This window comes from Tiliqua scincoides, chromosome 6, assembly GCF_035046505.1.
Source record: "Tiliqua scincoides isolate rTilSci1 chromosome 6, rTilSci1.hap2, whole genome shotgun sequence".
Taxonomy (NCBI): Eukaryota; Metazoa; Chordata; class Lepidosauria; order Squamata; family Scincidae; genus Tiliqua; species Tiliqua scincoides.
This window is the reverse complement of record NC_089826.1, coordinates 23361864-23381950: the sequence shown is the minus strand read 5'-3', so window position 1 is coordinate 23381950 and position 20087 is coordinate 23361864. Positions and strand designations below refer to the sequence as shown.

Sequence of the window (20087 nt, the reverse complement as noted above, 5' to 3'; positions counted from 1 at the left end):
ATCATGGCTTGTAACCCATAATAGATTTTTCCTCCAGAAACTTGTCCAATCCCCTTTTAAAGGCATCCAGGCCAGATGCCGTCACCACATCCTGCGGCAAGGAGTTCCACAGACCAACCACATGCTGAGTAAAGACAATTTTCTTTTGTCTGTCCTAACCCTCCCAACACTCAATTTTAGTGGATGTCCCCAGGTTCTGGTGTTATGTGAGAGTGTGAAGAGCATCTCTCTATCCACTTTATCCTTCCCATGCATAATTTTGTATGTTTCAGCCTTTCTCACACACGCACGCACTGGGACATCAGACCAGAAAAGACACAAGAGTTTCCTCAGTTTTGGGGGGCCCTCATCATCATCTGCTTAGCCACACAATCCTGTGCATGTGGATACAGAAGGCAGTGGCGTTCCTGGGGGTCCCTGCGCCAGGGGCAACCCCCAGAGTTCCATACCCCATTACGCCCCCCTTTTCTGCCCCCCTGCGCACGTGACCCGGAAGTAATTGGTGACGTCATCATCACCGCAATTACTTCCACGCAGCTGCCTCCTCCATTCCCCCTTTGAAAACAAGGGGGAAAGAATGAGGCAGCCGAGGACCCCATGGAGCCTTCCACGCCACAGAGGTCTCTATGGCAGCGGTCTGGGGCTGCTCCCAGCGGCCCCAGACTGCTGCAGTGGAGACATCCACCCAGCTTGGGGCCGGGAAGCGGCGTGCATCCCCTCCAACATCGGAGGGGGCACGTGCCACTTCCACTCCGCCCCTGAGGAATGCCCTCAGCGGCGGAGTAGGGTGACCTAGTTGGGAATTGGCGCACGTCCCCTCCAAAGTCAGAGGGGGCATGCGCCGCTTCCGCTCCGCCTCTGAGGGACGCCCTTAGCGGTGGAGCAGGGCAACCCAGCCGGGAAGGGGCACGCGTTCCCTCCGAAGTCGTAGGGGGCGCACGCCGCTTCCACTCCGCCCCTGAGGACGCCCTCAGAGGCGGAGTAGGGGTGCCCAGGAACGCTCCTGGGAGGCAGCCGGACGCTGTCTCCCAGGCAGCGTCTCAGCACCGACTGGACCGCCCCCCTCTCCCCTCCTCCTTTATAGGAGGAGACGAGATGGGCGCCCTAGAGCTTAAGTGCCTTTCTAGGGCGCCTGTCTTCTATCCTCTTATAAAGGGGGAGGGGAGGCTCAGTTGGCGCCCGGGCGCTGATGGTGAGGCAGCAAGCTCCCTCTTCGCAGTGCTCCTGGGCGCTCCTCCTGGCGGGGGAGGGGCAAGGTTCTGAGGCGCCCCTGGAGGGTTGGCACCCAGGGCATCTGCCCCGCTTGCCCCCCAGGCCCCGCCAGTGACAGAAGGCAACTCTCACTGAGGGCCCAGTCCTATAATGTTCCGCTGCTGATGCATCCATGCCTTTGAGTCGTACACTGCCTCCTGAGGTGGGCAGAGGACCACAGTCATGGAGGCTTCCTCAGTGTAAGGGAAAGTTTTACCTTGAGGTGGCATTGTAGCTGCATCAGTGCTTGAAATTTGGAGAGGACTGGGCCCTCAGTCACATGGGGCTTACCTCCTCCAAATATCTACGTAGCCTCCAACCATCTATAAACAGAACAAAAATGTCCAAGCTAGTCCACTTACTGTATACCCTCCAGCTAGGTTTTGGTATCTATTCTTCAGTACTTTAGAGCCCAACAATGAAGAGATGGTAGTAAGACCATGAGAGCAAATAGCCCTGTGAGGGCTATGGTTGATCAAGGCCAATGGTCTCTCGAGGGAAGTCTTCTGTTTCCAACAGTGATCAACCAGATGTCTTTATGCCTTGCTTGCAAGCATCTTGGAGACAACTCTCCACTACTATTGTATCATTTATCTCTCAGTGTTTTTCAGACTGTGAGCTGGGACCCACTAGGTGGATCACAAGCAAATTTCAGGTGAGTTGAGTAGCACCTAGCTCAGCTGTCATTTAAAATGCACAGCAGAGTACAGAACTGCTGAACAGGGCGGGCTCTCAGTGGGATTGAGGCATGGTGCTTTGTCCTGAACTGTTTGGAAGATGGGACGCTGGAAAGGGGGGAGGGCTGTGTGGCTGGAGAAGGATCCAAGTCTGCATTCTGCTTTGACTTCGGAGCTGGAATGTTTGAATTCCAAGCTATGCAAAATAACAGCATAAATGTGCTGTTTAATGGGAGCTTTGACAGACTGCAGCTTGTTTGAAGCTTAAATTGATGATGTCACTTCCAGCCATGACATCAGTTCCAGGTTAATGACATCACTTCTGGTAGGTCCAGACAAATTGTCATTCTAAAGAGTGGATCCCAAAAGGGTTGAGAAACACTGGTTTATCCCTAATGGGCATAACTGGTGGAATTAGGCTGCTTTTTAAGAACCACCCCCTATGAAACAATCCCTCCTTTGAAAGCAGCTGAAACCTCCTACCCATTTCACAGCCAGCAGAAACTCAACTGGTAGTGATCTAAGAGAGGCGTTCCTCTCTGGTGGTGCCTTGTACATAGCACACCCTGCCTTTCAAGACCAGGATGGCCCCCTCCCTGCCAAAAACCCATTTATTTTCCCTAACATTTGGGGCTTCGTTTTTATTTTACCATCACTTGTGCTTATTTTTTCTTTTCTTGTCCCCTTGTTGCTTGATTTTATGTTTATGATGCTGTTATGATTTTTGGTATAGTTTGCTACTGTTTTGTTTTTAATGATTATACACTCCCTGGCACATCTTCCACTGAGAAGAGAAAGGCAAGATAAAAATATTTTAAATAAATAAAAGTTTTGCCAGATGATCCACTTCTTCTGAATGAAAAAACTTGCTTGCATGTGTGGAACTCTCATATTAATGCAGATACTTGCCTATAAGGCGATCTCACAGATAAGGCAGGATTTCAGTCAAAAACCATGGAATATTCCATGACTCTTGGATAAGTCGGGGGTAAAACTTAGGAAAGGGTGCTTGTAAACAAGAGCTGCATCTTGCTCAGCAGCCTGATTGAAAGGGGGGAAAGATTCTGAGCTGCACCACTGTTTTAGAAGACACTAACAAGGTGCTTATGCAGTACCTAATGCCATTTCTCCCTTCTGTGTAATGGAACAGCCAGGAGGGAGGGAGGGAGGGAGGAGAGAAGCAAGGGAATTTTTTTCCCTGATCTGCAGTTGTACTGAGTTTGTAAATGGCAGGCTTTAAGACCCAGTGGCTGCCTGGCTGCCTGCCAAGTCACCTGCTGGCTAGTTGCTTTGGGAGTGGTAAAGTATGGCAAGCTGGAGCAACACTTGCATAGAGTGAGCTTATGCCTGCCGCTCCTCTGGGCTTTTGGCTGCCGCAACACCCCTGAACTGCCCTGAGTGACCCACAGATAGGACGAGATAGTCTATACTGGATTTTTTGGGTAAAATTTCTCCTTATAGGCAATTGTCTATGGTATGTATTTTGGCTCACAGTGCTAACTTTTAAACCACTCAGTTATATCAGCAGCCTGCATAAATCATGAGCTCACATAAGTTTTTACATTGTATGGTTTTGAACCTAATGGGTTGAATCCAGAGAAGAGTGAGTAGCCTTCTGCTGATGTAATGGGGCTTTTCCTCTGCTCTAGGAACTACAAAGTAAAGTGCACAAAGCTGCAGTGAGCAGGGGAGAAATCAGCAGATATGGGGGGTGGGGGACACACCTTTCTGCTTGTGCAAGGTATCTTTGAATTCAACCAAGTACTTCTGATTTTATAGCATTTTAAATGGCCAAGTTTTCCCACAAACAAAAATGGCGCCGATAATAAATAAAATGAGATCCAGAAATGCTCCATATGTAACAGCCCAACACACATTTTGCTTCCTTAAACATTACACCAATTCCTGGGTATATTTCGGGTGCTGATTCCAAAAATGGCATCCGTTTTGCCCTATCACATCTAGTTCTGGAGACATGGCATAGCCTCTTTAGTGAATGGTTCAAGCAGCTTCCTCATTAGGAAGCCTACACCATGGCTTCCTCATGAGGAAGCTGCTCGAACCATTCACTAATTAGGCTATACTATATCTCCAAAACTAGACGTGATAGGGCAAAACGGATGCCATTTTTGGAATCAGCACCCCAAATTCACATCAAACCACCATAAAGTTTAGGAAAAACTTTTCTGACCCTCAATTTTGTAGGCCTGTATAATTTATTAAAAAGAAAAGTCATCTTGCAGACGGTAATGCTTTTAAAATAAAAAGTTTATTTAGTCAAAGATTCAAACTGAGAAACACATCTCAAGTTGTATGTAGAAATATAGGCACCTTTTCAGAATAGTTAGCAATGGTCTCAAATGCTAGTTTCTAACCACAGTGACGTCTTACATTCTAAACAAGGAATTCAGTTTGAAAAAAGTGCAGGCAAGATAAACATCAGCAATCTAGATTATATATCATAATAAATTAGGTCCTTAATGTCTAATAAATTATAGAAATATAGATCTTTGGATCCTGACAAAATAGTGCTTCATTAAGATGCCGCCTTATTACAAGAGGATTTACATGCCATACAAAGAATCCGTTGCATTATCAACTTTGCAATGCATTTTGCTCCCTAGTCTGGCTATTTAACAGTAGTCATCTTAAAGTTAGAAGTGCAATTTCAGCTTTTCACTGAAAACTCCAGTATTAAGAATTGTCAAAAAACTTCAAGCCACCCATTGCAAAAATATTTCCCACGCTGCAAGCTTACTAGTTTAAAACATGCACAGTGTTGATTCATAGGCTTCTACCACGTTTCTATCAGGTAACTGGTTCCTTTAACTGGCAATGAATCTATTTACAGAGCAGTTGTTGCCAAGAAGACCAGCCCAAGGGTTTGGCAGTTTGGTTTTCTTCCCAGCATGTGTACATATGCATGGAAACCATTGCCTGCTTTCCTGCCATTCTTCTATATGCATCGTCTATCAAAATGTTTTCATTTTTCAGACAAGAGTGCAATAATGCATGGCCACCACAATGAAGGAGCACAACTGCATGAATCTGTTCTACAAATATGCCTGGAACAAACATGAAGATGAGAAAAATGATTGACAGCTCAGTCCTGAGCTGCCCCGGGTGTGCAGCTGGGGTGGCACCAAAAATGGCTTCCGCCGCATGCTACACACTTTCGGCAGCTGCTGGGGCTCCTCGGAAGAAGGGGACTTTCGTACCCTTCCCCCCAGGTAAAGAGAGTAGCCCTGCAATGGGGCTACTTGATTCACCGCCAACAAAAAGGTCAGAGGTGAATCAAAAGCTTCCGTGTCGGGCAGTAAGCCCAACATGGAGGCTTTGGATCTGGTGGAGCATCGCTCCACCGCTCCCGCCTCCCTCCCCCAGCACACCTCCCCCGCTCTCTCCCCACAATGCCTCCTCCCCGCCCTCTGCCCACCTCCCCCGTCCCCGGAACGCCTCCTCCCTGCCTTCCCCCACACCCCCACCTATCTCTCCACTGCTTGGCAGTTCGCATGACCACCAAGTGGTGGAGGTCGGGTGCCCGCCTGGCAGTAGCTGGCACTGGCACTTGCTCAGTGCTAGGGCCTGCGACAGTGCACGCCAGCGGTGAGCTGGCACACCAAGCTCAGGATTGGGCTCTGAATCATTTGTCCTTTCACACTCACGCAAATGGTAGGATGTGGAAAAATAAGGGAGAGAACACAGGATTCTTCCCAACACAAAGCAAAATGAGCAAATAAGGGGTTAAAATGTGGTTTCTCTTATACTTCTTTTTATCATGTTCTGTTTGAGAAAGTTTGCCTTTTTTTAAAAGCACAATTCAAACCAAACACACACTGTTTCCTATGGCACCTACACTGATTTTTAAACATTTTCAGTGTAGATGAAGCAGGTCAACTGTTGGATAAATCAGCCTAACTCAGCACTGACTTGCAGTAAACTCAGAATATATCTAATATGAAAAAACCAAAGAATATAAACAATTCATTATTCCAAAGTAGTATCCATTTTTAACAGTTACAAAATGGAGATACCAGGAGATAAGTCTCAGAGTCCATACAGAGGTATTTAATTTGAGCAGTGAGTCTGCTGTAGAAATGCACTCACCACTTTGATTTTTCTCTCCCAGATTGAGCTCAGAGAAAACCAGACTTTCATGGTTGCAAGAGAAGCCAGCTAAGCACAATGTTGATTAACAAGTGAGGTCACTAACCCACTTCCCCCACACAGCACTTTTTCAAAAATTAAAAGAATGAGTTTGCTTTTGTCATTTTTAATTGAACACACATATATGCAATGCTTTAAAAGTTTAAAAGAAATATCAGAGAACCTGCATGAAGTGGACATGCAAATGCAGTGATTTTCAACCAGTGTGTCACGGCACTTTGGTGTGCCATGAATGCCACAGGAGTTTGAGGGAGAGTCATTTCATAGGGCCATTGGGAGATGTGAGCACCCCACCGGCAGTGCAGTATGCCTTTTAATTGTCAAAAAACCGATGGTGTGCCTTGACAATTTTAGCACCTTGTCAGTGTGCTGAGGTGAAAATGGTTGAAAATCACTGTGGCTAGAGAACTGAATAATCATTTGAATTGGTGGCATGCAAGCCTCAGAGTCCATACAGAGTTTTTTCACAGTGAAGATGGGTAGAAGGCAGGCTTACTCCAAGGAAAAAATTCCCACAGTGAGTCCACTTTAAGGTATTTTTTGTATGCACCTTCAATATGCCTTCTTAAAAGGTTGACAGGACACTTCTAAGAAAAACAAATATCCAAGTACAATACTACGTACTTTTTGTGTTATCATTTTTGTCTACTACAATTATGCGTAAATTTGATTTTCAAATTTGTCCCTTTGTTTCTGATCTAAGAAAAAGTCACTCAACACCCATTTCAGTTGAGAGTATCTACACCAGGAGTCTCCAAACTGTGGTCTAGGGGCCATGTCCGGCCCACTACAAGATTTTATCTGGCCCTCAGCAACTTGTCTTTTTTCGTCAGAGCATTTGCTAATCATTATATATAATTTCTCAGTTTAAGCATGGCATGATTTCTTTGTAATTGTCACATTTCTCTTCTGTTCTGAATCCTATCATACTGATTACCAAAAAAAAAAAAATCCAACTTACTAATTTATTTATATTTCATTCATTCATAAAACTGGTATTTTTTTTGGCCCGCGAAAATGTACACAATACAAGATGTGGCTATGATGTGGCCCTCATACTGAAAAGTTTGGAGACCCCTGATCTGCTTTCATTCAGTTCTTTGCAACAATGAAAATTAGAAATTTTATTTCCACACAGCCAAGGATTTCAGAAATCTAAGGAAAGGGTCTGCAGGTCAAAGCAGATTGCGTTATAAACTTTGGAAAGTTTCTGGGCTGCAGTTTCCCATCCCTGCTCAGGGTTGGTGATTTTATTAGTGAAGTGCATTTTCATACATAGCCCTGAATTTTGTAAGAGTAACACAAACTTCATGCAGCATTCTTGTCTTAGGTCCCTTCACCTCTTTAAGGCAATTATATTGAATGGAAATGGAGCCAATGTCAAACCAAATCTGCCTTCCATTAATGGCTTCTTCAAGCCCTCAGGATACCGGAAAGTGAAACTTTGCAGGAGACTCACAAACATCAAGAATAGCTCCATCTTGGCCAATTGCTCCCCCATACACACACGTTTTCCTAAGAAACAAGACAAAATGTTAGAGTGAAGAGAAGCTTCACAGCCTAAATAATACTTTGTGCATGTTGGAATTCACTTTTTAGAAGCAAAAATAGCTTTGTGAGGTGTCATATCATAACCAAACTTTTACAAATGAATGTGGCACAGTGCTACTATTAAAGTGAGAGAGAGAGAGAGAGAGAGAGAAAACAGTAATATCTTAATTTATAATGCTATGAAAATACAGGCTTTGTGAGGAACATGATAATCAAGTTTTAAACATGATTTTCAGCATGGTGGTTCTGGCTGCTGTGCTGCTGGGAGTGGGGGGGAACACTCCCTCACCCAGAAGTAATTGCAGTGATGTCATGAACATTATTGTGATTACTTCCCAAACTGCGCCAAGAGCGGCTGCAAGATTGCAACCATTCTCGGCACGGTTCTGCACTGCTCTGGACTGTACCTTCTTCTTCTCCCCTTTTTTAAAGGGGGAAGAAGGAGGGGGATCCGGAGTGGAGCAGAAGGCTCTGAGAGTGGCTGGCACCTGACGCCTGCCCTCCTTCCTGTGCTTTAAAAAAAAAAAAAGTGTGATTGCAGCCACTCTTGGAGCCTTTCAAGAGGCTCCCTGCCTGCCTGCTTTAAAAAAATTAGCAGAACAGTGGGTGCTCCCAGAGCCACACAGAAAGGCTCCAAGGGTGGCTGCGATCACAGACACCCTCGGAGTTTTTTGTGCCACTCTAAGGGCTGCCCACCCTCCTCCGCTATTTTTTTAAAGTTGAGTAGGGTGGGCGGCTGCACTGACGTTGGGGGGGGTGCAACTGGGCGGCGGGGGGGTGATTTTGCTCCCATGATGCCCTGGGAATGCCCCCAAGGAATGCCACTGATTTTCAGCTAGATCAGCACACCTGCCAATGACCATTGGACCCTGATACAAGTTAGGAAAGTAAGGTGTACAAGGGTTAAGAAACGGAATATTGTTGAAAGGTCCTGCCTTTATTATGGACACAACACCTTGCAATATCCTTCTATTACAAGACTTTAGAAAATGCAAAAGGATTTTAAAAATCATACATATCCCTAATATTAAACAAGTCTTCCCCACAAACTTAAATTACCAAGTCCAAAAGGAATAAATGTCTCTTTTTTGATGAGCTGGCCATTTTCATCCAGAAACCTTGATGGGTAGAAGTCGTCTGGTTTCTCCCATACATTGGGATCTCTGTGCATGGCCCACAAGTTAGGAAAAACTACACTACCTTTTGGAATAGTGTAGCCCTGGAGCACTTTAAAAAAAAATGAAAGAGGTAATATGTTAAATAAATTGCTTATCAACAGATGTTTACCCCTCATCCAAACTCATTTCCATGTGGTGGGTCAGATTTAGGGAGAAGGACATGCTTTCCCTTCTCATCCACTCGACATGGTTGTCCTGTTTCCAATATTCCTGTCCTGTTTCCAATAGAGATAGTCCAACATCCCGAAAGGGGAATGTAACATCTTAATAAGGCCTACATCCATACAGTGCCCCTCCAGGGACTTCCCCAGAAGGCCTTATATGGTGAAATACGTCACTCCTGTTTCCTGTGACGTATTTCACCTTATAAGGTATCCTGAGGGACGTATTTCACCATATAAGGCATCCTGAGGGAAGCAGGAAGTGACGTATTTCACCATATAAGGCATTCTGAGGCCCTCCAGGGAAGTCCCTGGAGGGGGGCACTGAATGGATGTAGGCCTTATTCAGATGTTACATCTGGGGCTGTTTCCCACAGGAATCAGGAAGTGGCGTTTTTCGCCTCTCTGGGCCATTCGGAAGTCTGCAGAGGCAGTGGGTGGATGCGCACTGCCTCTGTGGGCTTCAGAAAGCCCTCCAGAGGGATCCAGAGCACAGCTCCAATTCCCTTCAGTGGGAGAAATGGGCGAAAACAGCGGATTTGATATCTGTGATTTTCAGCATCAGTGAGGGGTCAGAAAACAGATCCCTTGTGGATACCAAGGCCCCACCTGTATATCTCTACAGAGGTATTGGAACATAATAGGTGCCCTGGGTGGACAAGGAGGGTAGACATACTTTCCCTTCTTTTCACTTAAGAGGGTAGACTGGGACAGAAATATTATCTAACCAAGGAAACATATCTGGCCAAAGGAAACATATCTACTGAAAAGAGGGTATTTTCTGTGGTAGCCCCCATTATTTATTTACTTAAATGATTTATATCCCACCTTTCCCTCCAAATAAATGGAGCACTCAAGGTGGTGAAACTTAATGGTAAACTCTCTGCCCTAAGTTATTGAGGGCCCAATCCTATCCAATTTTCCAGCACCAGTGCAGCTGTAATGCAGCCCTGAGGTACAGGAACAAATGTTCCCATACCTTGAGGAGGCCTCTGTGACTGCCTCCCCAACACAGAAAGCAATGCATACCCCATTGGCACAGCAGCACTTGGCACTAGTAAATTGGATAGGATTGGGTCCTGAGTTGGCTCCCTCTCGGTTCTCATCATGCTACCTGTTGAAAATGTTATTCTAAATCAACCTTTTGAAATTGAGTTTCTCCCTTAATTACTGATGTCAGTGTTGATGTCAGTAGGCTCTTTTGTATGGTCTGTTATTGCCAGGTTATTGCTATTTTGTTTTTACAGTTTGTTTTGTGTTTTTTAAGATGGTAACCCAGCTTCTGTGCCTTCTTTTTGGAAGGGAAGAAAAGGTCCAAATGCTTTTAAATCAGTCAATAAATCAATACTTGCAAGTGTGAATTTGTGTGAAACACTCAGTTTCAAGGCTGTGGCAATGCAGAACTATGCATTTCTACATGTGACTTAAATTTTGTTGCTATTTTCTCTAGAATGAGAGACCAGTAAAAAAAATCCACCAATATCATAGGAGGAGAACAGTACTGTATCTTAATACAACACCTTTTGGTGCTGGAAAGCCCACTGCTGTTTTAACCCAGAGGTTGCTTCAAATTTTGCAGCAGTTAAAGGACATAGATCCAAAGGTGATAAGTTAGTCAGTCAACACTAACTGATAAGTTATCCAAAGGTGACCAGTTATCCAAAGGTGACCAGTTAAACAACATTGCAGTGTCTATTCTTTAGGTTTTATTGCTCCTCAAAACAAGCCTTGATGTCTTGACTCATTGCAAAAGTAACTCATTAACAAGAAATCTTCAAAAGTTCATAGTCCATTTTTATCATTGTTTCTCACATTGCTTTTTGAAGCAGATAAAAAGCTATGGACCATTTGCTTGTAAAACTCCCCCTAATTCGAATTCCATGTCAAACACCTAGCTTGGCAGGCTTTTTCCAAAAGCCACGACCCTTGTTTCTGCTGCTGCTGCATTCTCAGACTGAATGTATTCTTTTCACTTAAAGTGCTTTTAAACCTCAATACTGCTGCTTGAGTGCAGGTATGAACCTAACATTTATATTGGCAACCTTCAGTCTCGAAAGACTATGGTATCGCGCTCTGAAAGGTGGTTCTGGCACAGCGTCTAGTGTGGCTGAAAAGGCCAATCCGGGAGTGACAATCCCTTCCACACCGGGAGCAAGTGCAGTCTGTCCCTGGTCTGTCTCCCTGGCTATGGGCCTTCCTTCTTTGCCTCTTAGCCTCAGACTGTTGGCAAAGTGTCTCTTCAAACTGGGAAAGGCCATGCTGCACAGCCTGCCTCCAAGCGGGCCGCTCAGAGGCCAGGGTTTCCCACTTGTTGAGGTCCATCCCTAAGGCCTTCAGATCCCAGATGAACCTAACAAATACTATTGATATAGTGCTATCACTGTCAGTGGTGGACCTCCCCAGCCCTGCACCTTGGGGCAAAGGTCCGGGATGGTGTCTCCTGCAGGCTGTCACCGCCGCCTGTGCAGAAATCCACGCCCCCCCCATTCACCTGAGGCTCACAGAGCCTCAGAAGACCCAAGCCTGTGTCGAGTAAACTCCAAGGCTTCCCTAACACTATAAACTGTGCTTCTGGGAAACCGGAAGCACAGTTTCCGACCCCATTAGGAGCCTCAAAGAGGCTTCCGCGGGGTCCTACAGGCTCACGCTTGCGGCCTTTGTCCCATCAGACATAATGGTAGGTCGGCAACTGAACACTGTGCGTGGCATTTGACAAAGAACAAGAGGATGGATCCCTGTCCTGAGGCCACAGACTAACAAGAATGGATAGGGAAATAGTGGTTGGTGTATATTGTACAGGGGAAGAAAATGCATTTAATTTTTTTTTAAACAGCTTGTAACTAATTTTATGCATCCATTGATAACATGAAGAAAGATGGATTTACAACTGCATTTTAGCTTTCCTGAGGAAGGCCAGAAGAAGAGAAGACTAAATTGTAGATCATGCTTGATGATATTTATGAAAAAATTTTTTCCTTTTAGTTAAGTGTCTAAGCTGGGCATTAAGATATTGGAAAATCCCATTAATTTGTTGGACTAATCAGAAGCAGAGTTTGTAACTTGGAACTTTCTAAACAGTGGCTTGGGAGAGCCCAGATCCTTCTCTTGGACCTGGACAAAACATGTCCATACAAGAAAGAAAAGTAAATCCCAGTGGGCAAAGAGGCACCTTTTTAAAGTGATGTCGTCTTATATTTAGCAGGGAAAAGCAACTTTCCCTCTTCACCCCAGCATGGCGTCTTTTACAGTGGCTGTTGCTGGTGCCCTCAGAACACAATTTGGATGCTATTCTTTTTGAGAAGGATCTCTGTAATCAAGACGAATGCCTTACTGAAAATGTTATTTCTCTTTCAGACTATACCAATTTTACTCTCAGACAAATCTTTTAAAGAATGGCAGAAAGATGTGGTGGGATTTATATGGCAAGGAATTTATGTGGTGGGATTTTTGACATTGCTAGGGTTGGTGTAACCCTCATTAACTTTATTTATTGTAATTTATCACAGTACTGGTCACCTGACAAATCAGTAACCAACAAAAAACCAGTGGCCAACTTGATGACATTCACACAACTGAATGTCTAAGAGTTCTAGTATTAGCTCTGATACATGGAAATGAGAGCTGACTCATACTAACATTTTATTGGTTCTTTGCTGTGCCATAACAACACCTCATTGGCCCTTGGAAGAATCAGTCTCACTGGTTGGTTTTGAGTTAAAGAAATCCACTTTTTGTAATGTAAGGCAGTTGTGTTTTCCTTGTCTGGTTATTTGGCTATACCTTATGATGAAACACCGGTATTTCAGTACAGTTTGTTTCAGTGCATGAGTAATATAAATTACTCATCACATTATATATAATATAATACAATACAATATAATATAATGTATTATTTGAAAATACCAAGATTTTCACAATTTTGGCCAGTAGTGGTATCACCTCCCCTGAATGTGTCACCTGGTGCAGTCCGCACCCACCACACCTCCCTAGCAACATCACTGAGTATAAGCAAAGCCTAGCAAGGTGCTGAGATTCCAGCTGGCCTACTGTTTCATACAGCTTAGGGCCAGACAATCTGATGTGCGCAATACACATTCCAGGTTAAGCCTTTCCTGAGGACAGGCAGATTACAGCAGTGAGGATCAAGATGCTGTCCAACCTGACTCAACCAAGCCAGCACCATCTCACACACACACACACACACACACACACAAGGGGGGGTTGCTTTGTTTTTATTAGAATGAGGGTGCCCAATTCACCACCCATACATGTTGTATACATAAAAAGCGGCTGCCACAATCCTTACCAGTAGTTTCTGAGGCCATTCGAGGAATTGACAGGGGAACAACTACTGTCATCCTTTGAACTTCCATGATAGTTGCTTCTGTGAAGGGCATGGAGACCTTGTCAGCAAGGGTAGGTGCCCTGTCACGTCCAATGACTAAATCAATTTCTTTTTGAACCTTTTCTAAGCAAAGAAAAGAAGAAAAGATGAGCAGAGATGGGAGAGGGCATACAGTTGGACTGACTCACCTGCAGCCATAACCAGCAACTCAGAGTAATCATCTTTGGGAAATACAGAGCCCTTCAGACTGCAGACCCAGGTAGAGAGAATTGGGAGCACTGCAGACTGCTGATAACCTTCTCTGCTGAAGATTTGTCTACAATGAAAACTGCTATTCGAGTTCTTACTAGAACTTGTGGCTTTTGGTTTTGTTTCCAAAACTGGCAAAGCTGTTTTTGAAGAAATAAGTTTAGCTATATTAAAACCAGGTCCTTATGCTGATATCACATGCATCTGAGATTAGGGGGCAAAGTTTCCAAAGAGGATTGAACTCCAGCATTTCTCTTTTATCAAATTAAGCATCCATGAATGTTAACTGCTGCCTTTCAGTGGCTATAATAAGTATTTTAAGGCTGCAATCTGAAGAATACTTACAGGGGTCCCTGTTATACGTTGCCCCATTATGTTTCCCTGTATTTCTCAACTTTTGAAGAACTAGACATAAAAATTCCCCGCACTTGCATCCTTTACTGCTGCATATCTTCTTTCTCCTTCGAGTTCTTAAAGGGACACAATTTATTACAGCATTATGAATTTTGGCATTGTTGTTATTAATTGCAATGACAGGGAGAGTAACCCCTGACGTTTATCCATTTCACTTATCTCTCCCCTTTGGCATCCTACCAACCAGGGCTTCTTGTAATAGCTACCACTACCACCAGGGCTTCTTGTAGCTTGTCACTACCACCAGGGCTTCTTGTAATAGCTGGATTGGCCACCAGCATGCCCCACCAACTCATGCTTCCCCCAATTCACCGCCTTAACATGGAAGTTTTCAACTCATATCATGGAAGTGTTGCCCCTGCACAGGAGGGTATTGATTTATGTGTGTTCAGGATCTCACGCCACTCTCTATAGCTCAGGTGAGCAGCAGGCATGGTCTGATGGCCGAGCAGAAGGCTGTCCTAAGAATGCTAAGCACAAGCGGTCCTGGTTGAATTTTGGTAGGGAGACTGAAAGCTAATAAAGTTGTTGTGAAATAACAGAGCCAGGAGGAGCCGCTGTTTACAGCTTGGCCGACCTGAAACTGCTCCTGCTGGAAGCTTGGAAGATGCTGGAAGCATGCTCCTGCTGGCAGCATATCCAGATGTGACAACCACGCTGTGAAGGGTTCCATCTGGAAGAGACGAGTTCTACGACCTGTAGAAAAATTACTGTAAAAACTCACTTGTACTTTACTATGGAGCTTTATAAGCCACCTTGGGCATTTGCTTTGGCATGGGAAAGGATATAAATTTCTCAAATAAATAAATAAAAATATAGTCCTTATCCCAACCCTTTTCCATTGTTTCTTACAGGAGTAAATTCCCCTCTTTAAATCCAATGAAAGGCATGGATACACATACAGTCCTAATTAACCTCTATTTGCATTATTTCTTATGGAGGAAAATTCCCATTTATAAGTTGTTTCACTATTAAAATTCAAGCGTTCTGATCGTCAGGACTATGTTCTGGGTAAGACAGAAACACAGCCAACAAGGTGGTTCAGGAACAGGTGCAGATTGCTGGAGTCAGCAGGATCAGGAAACACCTGTGACTGCCACACCCTGGGTGGCCTGATTGGCCACTCCAATTACTTAATGTTTGGTCTGTTGAGCCTCCAGTGCAGCAGTAGGAGTGTAGTAGGAGACTACTGAACTGCTGCCAGTAATGTGGGAGGCTGGATGTGAGTATGTACATGTTGTTACTGACCATGGAATGAACTTTGACTGTGTATCTTGGAAAGCTGATTTGGATTTGTTGTTTATGGACTGACTGCTCATCATGCTGACTAGGAACATTTACTGATTATTTTACTTGTGATAACCCTTGCTCTGAAATATAACCACTGCATTCAAAGAACTCTGCTGGTGTATGCTGTTTTGTGTGCCTGCTCATCCAAGGTTCCATACATCTCTTTACCAGCAAAAGGGTTGCAGCTTTATCACTGATCCCTAACCCCAGCTCAGAAAGTCTTTACTATATTTTGAAGAAGTTCCACTGAAATAAATGAGACACTTCCAATTAGGTATTATTAGAAAAAGAAAATTCTAAGATTTTCTCTAATGTTGTAAATTTAAGGTATGTATGTTAAAGAGCTTTTTTCCACTTTTGGAAAGGGATAAAGTCCCTTTTCACCTACATTACCTTATTTTATATTTACGCCTCTACTCATCTAACATGCAGTGAAGATGCAATTACCTCTTTATGGCTACTGAAAAAAAAATGTAGGATAGGTAGTAAAATACTCTGTAGGCATTAAAATTTACCTGTCTAGCTTTTTTATTTAGCCTCATCTTGGATATAAACCCATTTTCTAAAAATTTCAACTTTTCTCATCAGTACTTTTTTTATATTATTACAAAATGACAAGGTTATTGTGACATTTTCACCCAGAGAATGGACTAGTTCCCCATGTTCACCAAGAATTTCAGCCCAAACTTTTCAGGACATGCAAACGCAGTGATTGTATCACTGAATTTCTGCCAGTCGGGCAGCAGTTAAAGCACAACAGCCCTGCCATGAAGAACTAGCAGCCTAGCAGGAGTTGCTAATCACTGCTACCAACCACATTGCATTTCTGCAGTGCTTGTGCATGCAGAAAGTACTATGCAGCTTCTTCTACACTCACACACCCTTTGTTGTAGTTTTAAGCAAGGAACATCAACTGCAGCAGCACAAAACCACAGACTACAGACAAACGAGGTTTTATCTTATATCACGGGCCCTCGATATTGGCAATTTGGAGCCTGCAAATTTGATCATCTGCAGGATTGGGGACTACCTGGACCCTCCAAACCTGACTGGAGGGGTGCAAGGCTTCCCTGGGTCTCAGAATGCCTTATAAGGGCATCGTAACGTCACTTCCAATTTCCTTGAGAAACCAGAAGTCACACTTTTTTTGCCTAAAATGGACATTCTGAGAATCAGGGAGTCCACGAGGCCTTCCCAGGCCTCAAGTCACCCTCTGGACCCAACTGGAACTGTGCTCCAGTTGGGTTTGGGGGGGGGGGGAAATGTCCAAATCAGCAGATTTGAACATAATCAGATTTCTGTATCTGTGAGGGTTCTGGGAACTAAACCCCATGCATAACAAGGCCCCCTGTATAATGAATTGTGTTTTGTATACTGAGAGAAATAGGTCTTCCCTATATCTGGATTTTAAAATTTATCTGTAATCTTAGCTGTAACTTTACCACAGCCACTGTATTCCATAACTGAATCCATGTCAGAGACAAGAAATCTCTGAAAGTAGAAAACTAGCATAGCAAGAAGCAAGTTAGACTACAACCTTTCTCCCTTGTGTTATTAAATGGGGGACATTCAAAAACAGCAGTCCTGCCCTGCAGGTTGAAGTGATGCAGTCCACTCTACTATTACTCTCTGCTACACAGATTGGGCCTGACTTATTTTCACCAAGAGTACAGTACTGTATTGCAATCTCTTGACCCAAGACCTCTGTCTGCAACAATTTGCCCATCCAAACAATGATGTACTCTCCCATGATTACGCTTGGCTGCAGCGAACAATATTTAAGCCTCAACTATTCAAATGTGGATCAAATGGCCAAAGCCAAAGACTATATAATAGTAATTGTTTAATGCAGTAGTTTTCAAACTGTGATCCCGACAAGTCTATAGTTCATAAAATACTAGAGTGGAAGTAACGGTCATCGAGTCCCAACTCCTGCTCACTGCAGGCAACTATAGCATCCCTGACAGATGGCCATCCAGCCTCTGCCTGAGAATCTCCAATGAGGAGGAGTTCACAGTTGCACGAGGCAAGCTGCTCCAGTGCAGGAACAGTTCTCTGAAACTTCAACAGGGCTTTCTCAGTTAGGACATCAGAAAAGGCAACGTCAATGTACAAGATAACTTGCCCTCCACTACCAATAGTCCCCTGCAATGCACAGGAACAGGAGAGTGATAAGTGCACTGTATGAGCGAAATTCAAGAAGCCTGATCTATGTCCTGTACAAATTGAGGTCACGTTCCTAGAACATGTAATGTACAGGAATTCCATGACAGAGAAAGCCATGTGAAAAGCATTGGCTGGCAGAGAATCACAGTATTATTGGCGTTAGGGCAAACCTGATGAGGACTGCACTACAGGAGATGTGTAGGTAAGAAGGTATGCATTTACCCTGTTCTTGTGGGTGAAGTGACATGTACAACAAGCTCCACAGCAGTGTGTTGCTGGTAGTGTCTGTGCCTGCAAAAAAAAGATCTCCAATGATAAAGAACAGGTAGTCTTCATTAAAGCTGCTTTCGCTGTTGGTCTTTTTTTCCTCATCCATGTGAAGAAGATACATATCAATGAAGTCCCGGGGATTCTGGGGATCCAGGTTTTCCCTGTGCTGGGAAATTATTTTCTTCAGGAAAGTGGTGATATCCAACTGAATCTGCCTGAGTTCTCGGAAAGCTCCAAAAGGGAGGTAGTACAGCCAAGGGCAGATGTTGACCAGAATGACATGGCTCTTGAACACTATCTCCATAGAACGTGACATGAACCTTAGCATAGACTTAAACTCCGCATCATCATAATCAAACCGTCTGCCCAAAGCCATAGAACTGATCACATTGGATACCGCATTGCTAATTATAGGGAAGGGGCTGAACTGTTCCTCTCCATGCTTCAGGATCTCTTCCTTCACATACTTGAATTCTTCAATTACTTTAGGCTCCAGGCTGTGCTTGCCCAGTCCAAAGTGACGGAGAGTTGAATGGGAGAACTTCCTCTGTTTTTTCCATACTGGACCATAAGATGCAAAAACCACACCTGTATAAATAAAAGAAAAATATCACCATTGTAGGACTGACATTCAGTTAAAAAAAATCACAATTGATTAATCATGGGAGTTTGAATCGAGAAGTTAACCAATGGTATTTGCATACATTTGTAGAAAATCAAGTGTTCTGAAGTTGTTGTTTTTTTAAAGTCAGTGTTTTCAGATGTATTGTGCCAGGTATCATTGCTCATTCCAGTTACGATCATAGAAAAGACATCCCTTCCTTTGGGAGGAAAATGGTGAGTGCCCCTTTTAAGAGAGTGTTTGCCATCTGCAGTATTTTATATGTTAAAAATATTCCTCATACTTCACTTCCCTAAATAGCAAAAAATAAAAAAAAATTTAAATTCTAGGAGTCCAGCACCAGCAGGTCTGGTTTCCTTTTGAGGAGAGATCCGTGGAGGCTTATGGTGTCTTTATAATATTTACTTTATTTAGAAATACACAGCTTGAGCATGAGACGGTGGATGGTGGAACACTTCTGCAAGCAACATAAAACCACATCCACAGCTAGCTTCTCCATTCTAGCCTCATTGTTTCTATGGCCCATTGTGCACCAAGCCAGCATGTGCACACTGCACCATTTAGCAATGCCTTCAGGTTTTGTATGTTTGCTCTAAGCATCCTGGCTCTCTCTGCTGGGCATCATTAGCTACTGCATCCAGTTTGATCAAGGTATTCCTTTGTATCCATTCAGCATTTTCTATCTAAATGCTTTTATACGTACGTACTTTTATATACTCCATTTTCCCCATTTGTTTTGATTCTTTTTTTCTATTGGGTTTTGATAAACATGCTACATTTTGACTCCTTGCCTGCCTAGTCTATGTTCATGGTAATTCAGTGAGTTGACACATCTGATCAGCACAATTTGATTTTAATCAAGGACCAGGGTTCTGTGCTCTTCTGGGAGGGATGATTTTCCCAGACAGCCCACTCTCTACCTGGTCTCCAGAGTTGGTAGCAGCAGAGAAATCTACCAGTCTGCCTGTCCCCCTCACCAGCTGCTGATTCAGTGAAAAGAGAAAGGGGAGGCGATGCATGAGCACTAACCAGCAGGCACTAGTTCCCTTGGCCTACAGCTTTCTGACAGTTCCTTCCCTGGCAGAGGAGCATGCTGGATCATTCAGACCTCTATCTGTGATTTTCCGAGGGGCTGGCTAGTCCTCCAATAAAAGAAAGCAGTTGGTCGACTATTACTTAAAAATTATAATTTCAAATCCAGCCTTCTGAAAAAAAATTTGAAAAAAAATATGATTTTTTTTCTTTGATGCTGCTTGATTAATCAGGGAGACTTGTCTTTCTAGGTCAGGGGTGCCCAAACTCTGGCCCTAGGGCCGCTTGCGGCCCTCGAGGCCTCTCAATGCGGCCCTCAGGGAGCCCCCAGTCTCCAATGAGCATCTGGCCCTCTGGAGATTTGTTGGAGCCCACACTGGCCCAATGCAACTGCTCTCAGCCTGAGAGCAACTGTGTGACCTATTGTGTGAGCTGTGGGACGAGGGCTCCTTCCACTGCTTGCTGTTTCACGTCTGTGATGCAGTAGTGGCAGCAAAGGAAAGGCCAGCCTTGCTTTGTGCAAGGCCTTTTATAGGCCTTGAGCTATTGCAAGACCTTCATTCAGTAATACAAGTTCATCTTTAATATATTCAGTTATGTAAACTTATGTAAATTTATTCAAATTTTAAATGTAAATTCATTATTCCCCCCCCCCACCTCCCATACAGAGTCAGAGAGACGTTGTGGCCCTCCTGCCAAAAACTTTGGACACCC

General features: G+C 44.0%; 1 protein-coding gene across 1 annotated transcript in view; it reads right to left on the bottom strand.

The window, feature by feature from the left end:
* Positions 1 to 5415: 5415 nt before the first annotated feature.
* CYP2U1 (cytochrome P450 family 2 subfamily U member 1) overlaps positions 5416 to 20087 on the bottom strand; it is a 38883-nt gene continuing 24211 nt past the window's right edge. Inside the window, exons 2-5 of the mRNA XM_066632207.1 lie at positions 17672 to 18307; positions 13292 to 13453; positions 8706 to 8873; positions 5416 to 7610 (exon numbers count right to left, since the gene is read on the bottom strand). Of these exons, the coding sequence (XP_066488304.1) occupies positions 7432 to 7610; positions 8706 to 8873; positions 13292 to 13453; positions 17672 to 18307 (1145 nt within the window). The 3' untranslated portion in view covers positions 5416 to 7431. The remainder of the gene's footprint in view (positions 7611 to 8705; positions 8874 to 13291; positions 13454 to 17671; positions 18308 to 20087) is intronic.